The sequence below is a fragment of the Austrofundulus limnaeus genome, unplaced genomic scaffold, assembly GCF_001266775.1.
Source record: "Austrofundulus limnaeus strain Quisiro unplaced genomic scaffold, Austrofundulus_limnaeus-1.0 Scaffold1580, whole genome shotgun sequence".
In the NCBI taxonomy this organism is placed as follows: domain Eukaryota; kingdom Metazoa; phylum Chordata; class Actinopteri; order Cyprinodontiformes; family Rivulidae; genus Austrofundulus; species Austrofundulus limnaeus.
In genome coordinates, this window is record NW_013953982.1 from 34,181 (window position 1) to 42,089 (window position 7,909).

A 7,909-nucleotide genomic window follows, 5' to 3' on the forward strand; every position below is an offset into this window, starting at 1 on the left:
GTGAATGGCTAAAGGAACTGTCCAAGGTCCTGAAAGTACTAGTAAGAATTGTATTTAAGATATCTGAAATACATATCCAGTCAAGCAAATACTGTGTATGTTAAAATGGCCACTTTAAATGAGCAAAGATTTGTAGATATCTGAAGCTCATTCTTACTTGTACAATTTAATTACAGATCACTTATAGGTTAATTTCTACTGGCATAAATGTAATTGGTGATATYTTTATTACAATTCTGACTAGGAATATTTTAATTGTGAATAGGTAGAATGCATTAGTGCTAYCTATAATAGAAATRTTGCYRGTCAGCTTGCCTATTTTATGTTAAAACGGAKCCCCAATATTCTGTTGTGAGTTAGTCAAAACATATTTGTAAGTAGCTCATCTGTAGTTGTAATTTGTGTATGCATTGTCTACATTTCTGATCTTTAATTAGATTTATGTTAGTAAAATTTCATTTTGGATGTCAAAAATTGGATATGTAGAATGTTTTGTTTATTTTTGGTATTTGAAATGGTCATAATGACCAGTATTAACCGGATTTGTGGCAGGTTTTTAAAACGGGATCTGAAATTAGAGTTCACCCTCATCACAATTCATTTATAGACATCCAGAATATTTATTTTAGACAGGAGGAATGTTGTGTTGTCTGGAATGTTCATTGTGACTAGGAAGAAATGTATTTGAGAAATCTGTGCGCATAATGCAGATGAGTAGTATGAAGTGAACCGGAGAATGTCCGGGATTGTGCGAGGCTGTTTCAGTGACGATAGTGTCATTTCCGAGGTGTATTCGAATGCATCATAAAGTCAAAATTCTCGTCTGCAGACGGAACCGTAATACACTGTATAAACACGCCTCTCTSTAGCTGGTTGGTGGTAATAACCGGACACGGCAGCTCTCTCCAGTGCGGTCTGTGATTTGCCTTCTTGACACGCCTTTTTGTTGCCCACAGTGGCTAGTCAGCTATAGCTAGCATCACCGCTGTAAAATAAAGCGGCGGCAGACACAACAGCCTGTAATAAGGTGGGTTTTATCTACATTTTATTTGCTGTAAACTCAGAAGTTGATATTTCGACGAAGGACCGTAAAATGTGTATTATTAGCATCTCGGTCATTAGCTGCCAGCTAACAAGCTAACGTCAGATAAACAGTAAACTAATGCGATGTGCGCTGTGATCTAGAGTGAAAGTAGCCTAAATCCGTATCATACCATCTGCTCCTGTCTGCTGTCAGTCCTTCACGTCCTTTTAAATGCACRTTTTGTTTATTAAACCCAGCAGTAGTGCGTTTTTCTTGTCCTGCAGCTTAGTTGTGTTTGTGCACAGCGCTGGTGTCTCCTGCAGGAGGAGGATGAGCGGGGATGATCTGAACCCAGCTGCAGTGGCTCAGCCTGTGGAGGATGTACACGGAGATGGACGGTGGCTGGCACAGGTACTGTTACTGATGGAAACATTTGCTTTTGGCAGTGAGAACTCCTCAGATATGGATCTGTTGCAGTAGGGGACCCAAAAAAAAAAAAGGCTTTTATAAGCTCAGTAGATAGAACTATCTAACAAGCAACAAAGGAACATTATTTGTTTCTTGAGAAAACTGGATGAAATGTTTGCATTTAAACATTGGTTTTGCTAACTGCAAGAAGAAATGTCAGAATCCATTCAATTAAAACATGATGAGTTACTTTTTTGCTACAGTATGCTAAAAAATTAGAGTAAAATACATCTAAGGATCAATGAAAACATATAAACTTTTGCAGACTGCAGAATCTGCACCACAAGGCACTGATTGTTATGTATTTACGTTAACCCTCATCCTTAATCTTGAGAATAAAAAAATTACATTATCAACCTTATACTAATTTCTCTTTTTGATAATACACATCAAATGATTTATTTCTGTGCACAACATACATCAACACAACCTGCATCTGAATTGATTTGAAACTKAATATAAAAATATGCAGTGCTGAAATACCAATTTGTTTCCCAGCTTTACACGTTGGCAAGACTTGTATAGTTTTGATGCAATAATTAATCGAGCTTGTTTAGTGGTGCCTGGTCTTTGCTACGCTAATCTTCTGAAAGCTAATACATCTTAGATGGCCTGCTTTACTTCAAGTTCTCCATCAGGCGGGCCACCAGACGGGTCATGACGATAAGCTGGAGGGATTTGGTGTGACTCAGATGGCTCAGGCTTATTATCTCCCTGCTTTGRTTTACCTGATTTATACCACAAGGTGTTGTCTAACATGAGAACAGGCCTGAAATGGAACTGCTCCTGCTGCATTGTTTGGTAAAAACAAATGGAAGYGGTCGTCTGTGTTTTCTTTCATAAGCGGCGTTTGTCTGTTTATGTTCGCAGCACACGAGATTTGTCCAGGAGTGCAAAGACGGGGAACCAGAAGTTCTTTTTGTCGGGGATTCTATGGTCCAACTAATGCAGCAGTATGAGGTGAGAGAGGGGCTGTGTGCTTTTTGTTTTTACTCAAGCTGCCTCTCCTTTTCACCTTCGAAAATCCGCAATCAATCAACATTAACAGTTTTAACCCACAATTGCAGCTCTGCAAAATSACTTTCCTTTTTATTTGCAAAGCACTGATGCTACATTTTAATTTTTATTTACCTTCACGTGTCACTTTTCATACTGTCCTGGACTACTGGACGCACAAGAGGAGGCTCATGTAAAATACCGATGTTTGATTGTTCAGGTCTGGAGGGAGTGTTTCTCTCCTCTTCATGCTCTCAACTTTGGTATCGGTGGAGACAACACCTGCAATGTGCTGTGGAGGCTGCAAAATGGAGAGCTGGAAAACATCCGGCCTAAGGTGAGACGGCTGAATGCAAACACCTCCTGCAAATAGCATTATTATTATTATTATTATTATTATTACTATTATGACAAATGAACTTCTTTGCTTCTTTCTTGAAGATATTTGTTATTCATGCGAGGAGTTCCATGTTTTTAAAACAAAGTAAGGGGCTCTGTTAATGCGAGCTAAACTCACACGTGAGGAGGTTTCAGTTTTCCAAGTGGAGCAGCTGTSAACGCATATTGTAGTGAAACTGAGATGCATTATTTTTATAACTGTGCACCAACAAAATCCAAATCAATTTAATTATTAGTTTTCAACGTTTGTTTCCACAGATGTGTTTTAAAAGTCAGAACAAAAAGGTGAAACTGCGTTATGTTTATAAAGATTAAACTTGCTTTTCTCAGTAGCGACACCTGCTGTTTAAGAGGAGAACTGCAGCAAATGAGGATCAAATATTCCAGAAGTAAACTCTAAAGTCCTGTTATTTGTGCACAATTTAGATTTACCACAAGGTGTTCAGACCCCTATTTTAATTACTGTAATATTGTTTTTAAATTCTAATCACAGCTGAACCATTTTAGTGCCGTGAATAAATGTCAACAAGAGGAGATAGTTTTCCATTTTTTAAGTACGTATAAAAGACTCCTTTGTGAAGGGTTCTTATCGGTTTTACATTCACAATATAGTAAATGTAGTTTGCTGTTCAACGCTGAGTGTGAATCCTGTACTTACCGAAAACTATTAACGTGCTTTGTGGCAGGTTTTTAMACGTGCACAAGGTCTGATTGTTCCGGTATTAGTCGTTGGCATCACTCCAACTGTTCCCGTTGTTTAAAAAAATGTTCTTAATTTGTTTAATGTATTTTTATTTCCCGGATATTCAGTCTGGATTGTTTCCAGCGAGGAGTAATGAACTGTCTGCTTGTGTTAAGGTTGTGGTGTTATGGGTAGGAACCAACAACTATGAGCACACAGCAGAGCAAGTTGCTGGAGGAATTCTTGCCATCGCACAGCTGCTCACCTCTCACCTCCCCAAGGCAAAAATAGTTGTGCTGGTAGGTTTATGAGTGTCTCTTGTATTGTAGTTCGATTTTATGCAGCCCAGTCGATGCAGGAAGTTTCACTGAAGACTCTTTGTTCTCATGAATATCTGAGTGAGAGAGTAAAAATGTGTTTTATTTTAGAAGAATCATGTTCTGACTGAATATGAATAAAGGTTGTTTAACTTATCTAAGTCTATAAATGATTCTGACACGTCTTTACGAYCCTCAGGGTTTGTTGCCTCGAGGCGAGCGGCCCAACCCGCTGAGGGAGAAGAACGCCGCCGTGAACAAGCTCCTGCGCTCCTGGCTGCCGCGGCTGGGCCCGGCTCAGCTCCTGGACGCGAGCGAGGCGTTCGTCCACTCGGACGGAACCATCAGCTCACAAGACATGTTCGACTACCTCCACCTGACGGCGACGGGCTACCGCGCCGTCGCCAAGCCCCTCAGCGACCTGCTGCTTCAGATCTTGGAGGAAACGCCGGAGGAGAGGAGGGCGTCGCTGGTTTGAGGCTTTATTTCCTCCTCGGGGCTCCTCGATCTCGGCACCAGGAGGAGGAGAATGACATGGTTTTAGTGGGGACGTGAGTGGAACGATGTGGGGAAATGTTAACACTGTGACTGCAGCAGTGAGACCTATTGCAACAAAACCATTCTCTAACGTCAGACTACTACAGTGTACTGCAGTACACATACATCCATGAATATTTTACACACATTAACAAAACGATTCAGTCTTTTTAGTAACCACATAAAGAGAGTCACAGATTTGATCAAACATATGTGATTGACAAAACTTCAAAAACTGTGGCGCCTAAATTCAGATTTCACATCTCAAAACGATCATTTACGAAGAACATAATTTTACAGACTTAACATTTAGATTTTTTTTTTCCTGTAACAAGAAGCTTAAATAATCCATTATGAAACCACTTTAATAGTTGGAATCTAATGATGCTGAGAGATTCTGTTGCTTTGCCCTGAACAGAATCTGAAAACATAAAATGATTGAGCTTAAACCTCAGTTCACCAAACATTATTCTTCGTTAATCTGTGAACTAGCTTGTTGCATCCTGTCACGACTCACAACTGTAGTCAGGCTTAACTTAACTGCCTCGATATTAATCAGACGCGCTGAGCCCAGAAATGATGTCTTTCGTTCATATTTCATACAGTTGATAATCTATTCGTCTTCCAAACACCTTCAATAAGCAGAAAGCTTTGATTTCATCCAGAAAGTGTAAATAAATTGTAATAAATTGTATTCTAAGAATTAAAAGTTGGGTGATTTTTCTGTAAATGCCTAAAAAGAAAATGTTTTAAAGTGTATAAATGAAGCGAGTCCTGCTTGTTGCCTCGGTGGATTCAGAGCTTGTGAGTTTAGTTTGGGTGTCTGACATGCTGTATATGTTTCGGATTCCTGCGTAGATCTATGTGAACGTTCTCAGTCAGGCTCAAACTAATGTGTTAAAAGCAGATTTTTTTTTTTGTTTTTATTTGCTTCGTGTAATTTATCCACTTGCCATCCTGCAATCCTCACTGCTCCACATGCTGTAATTCAATATTTTTAGGTGAGAAAAAGCCGATCCACGTGAAGAAGTTGTACCTAACAATGTGTGAACTGCTATAAAACAGCTGCAGGTGTTTAATAAAAAATAGTCCAGTCTGTGAGCTTCGGCTGCAGCTGTTAGCTCACGGTTCAGTTTCTGAGCATCTCCTGTCCTACGCAGTGCGTTAAATGTAAATATTGTGTCTGTGTGCCTTACGTGTTCACCAGGATGGTTGTGTACAATGTGTGTGTTGCTGGATTGTGTGAGTTAGACGAGTGAGCGTGAACGATCCGGGGTTTTAAATCAGGACTTGAGAGGTTTTGAAAGGTCAGACTCTGAGTGTTTGATGTGATAAAACATTTGCACTGTTTTGGCTTGTTGTCATGTTGCTGAGATGAAACATTCCAATAAAAAATAAACTGGTTCATGTGTTTTCTGTTTCCTGGAACCTAATGATGCCTCATATGACAGCCATTTTAATATTTGGCAATAGATGCTGCAGAGCTTACAGCTTTTTTTTTTAGTAAAAGTTACAAGTTTAGCAACAAAGAAAGCAATTTCCAGGAAGTAAATTGAGAAGGACGTTAAGTCTCACTGCTTGTTCCCTGCCTCTTTTTTTTTCACTCAAAGTTGCTCACTGCCTAATTAATTTGCTTTCACCAATTTTATCTCCCTAATGTAATAATTCAGCAGCTCTTGCAGGCGGTGTGAACTCTTAATTGGCCTCATTAAACTGTTAGGCATGCAGGAGTGAATGTAATGACTGGCAACTTGTAAAACACCCAATTAACCATTTTCACATTCATTTTAACTTTAAACTTTCTGAACAGGACAAAAACAGTTCATCCATCTTGAGGGCCTGAAGATTCCAGATGGATGAACTCTTTTTATTTAAAAAAGGTTAAATATTTGAGGCTATAGTTCTGAAACTATCTCTTTAAGATAAAGGGATGATTTGATCAAATTTGTGAAGATATACAGTATAAATATCTGTGTTTCTATAGCATGAGCCTTTAGTAGCCAGGAGGGGGCGCTGCTGAGCTCAGTCAGAATAGATGACATCAGTTTCAGACAAAAACACATCTGTGCAGCTCCACACCTTCACAGCAGCAAACAAATAAAAAAACTTCTTATGACGAGGTCTTAATCATGCATCAGACGTCATATTTGGCCTTGAACCAACCCCACCTGCCTTCCCACCCCCTTCACCTTTTTGTCTGAYGCTCCTGTGACGTCACACACAGTCATGTTGCACCTGCTTTCTGATCAGACATGTAATCATACCCATGAGTCACCTGTATTCAGTCTGCATGTCAGCCTCAGCCAAGGAGGTTTCAGTTAGTTTATTCATTTCTTTAACAACATAAATTCAACAAACAACAAAAAACACAAACCATAAATTAAATGAAAGGTAGCAGAAGAAGAAAAAAAATCTTATTTTATCTGCCCCTTTTTCTCAAAATAATCTTTAGTATACAAAAAATAAAACAAAGGTTTAACTCCTTGAAAAACAATTCATAAATTTACGTATTTCTCCAGCAAATTAATCTTTATCATTCTCTTACATATACACTTCATACAGTATATCTGGCATTTTTAATGYCATCTTCCAGATTATTCCATAATCTTATACCCTGGACTGAAGCACCCCGTTCCTTTAGGAGGGGAGTGAGTTTAATCTGCATGTGAATTTAGGTTACATAACCGAGCTTGGAACTCCACATTCCCCAGTTCTTAACTAAGCCAAACAKTTTGAACTACAGAAAAGTTTATTTTACTTTATTTTTTTAGATTTACAGGGATGACGGAGAATCAAAACAGCTCACTCTGAAAACAGATGTGTTGGATTTACTTAAGTTATGTCAATAATTTTCACTCTGAGTCAAGTAAGTGTGAAGAAACTTTCACGTTTTCTTTAAAAATAAATGRGAAAGTTGCTTTACACCTTCTCAGCTGAGCGTAAATTATTGACATAACTTGGTTAAGTAAATCTAACAATCWGTTTTACGAGTGCAAATAAGAAAACGTTAAAATGGTATGGACAATGATATGTATTTCAAATAAACTTCGATTTTGTTTAGTTTCGTTTAAGTTCAAAAACCTTTTCAAATTTCTACATTTCCAGACTGGAACATGTTACATAAAAACCTGTACATAATAATTGAAATCTCAGTGTTGTGTGATTTACACAGTTGTATCATGTTGAGTTTAAAGCTTTTAGTTTGTTTTAACATTCAAAGTGAGTAATTTAATAAATAGCAGTGCAATATTTTAAAGCAACTATTTCACAGCTTTGCTTAAAAATGAATTGTCTTCGATTAAAATGATTGTCCCCATAGGTCACGTGTCAAACTCAAGGCCCGTGGGCCAAATCTGACCCTCGTTAGCTTTTTGTCTGGGCCCAAAAATAAAACTTTAAATGTAAATTTTTTTTACGGTTTCTCTTTTGTCGTTGTATTCAGTGAAWTCTTTTCATGACAGTCGGCCACCTTTCAAGCCAAGAAAA

General features: G+C 38.3%; 1 protein-coding gene across 1 annotated transcript; it reads left to right on the forward strand.

Annotated features, from left to right (window-relative positions):
• The first annotated feature begins 901 nt into the window (after positions 1–901).
• pafah1b2 (platelet-activating factor acetylhydrolase 1b, catalytic subunit 2) lies at positions 902–5,828 on the forward strand. Its single transcript, XM_014032938.1, has 5 exons — positions 902–1,435; positions 2,363–2,452; positions 2,709–2,825; positions 3,746–3,868; positions 4,086–5,828. Exons 1-5 carry the CDS (start codon positions 1,256–1,258, stop codon positions 4,362–4,364), a joined length of 789 nt encoding a protein of 262 aa, XP_013888392.1. The 5' UTR covers positions 902–1,255; the 3' UTR covers positions 4,365–5,828.
• Positions 5,829–7,909: the final 2,081 nt, after the last annotated feature.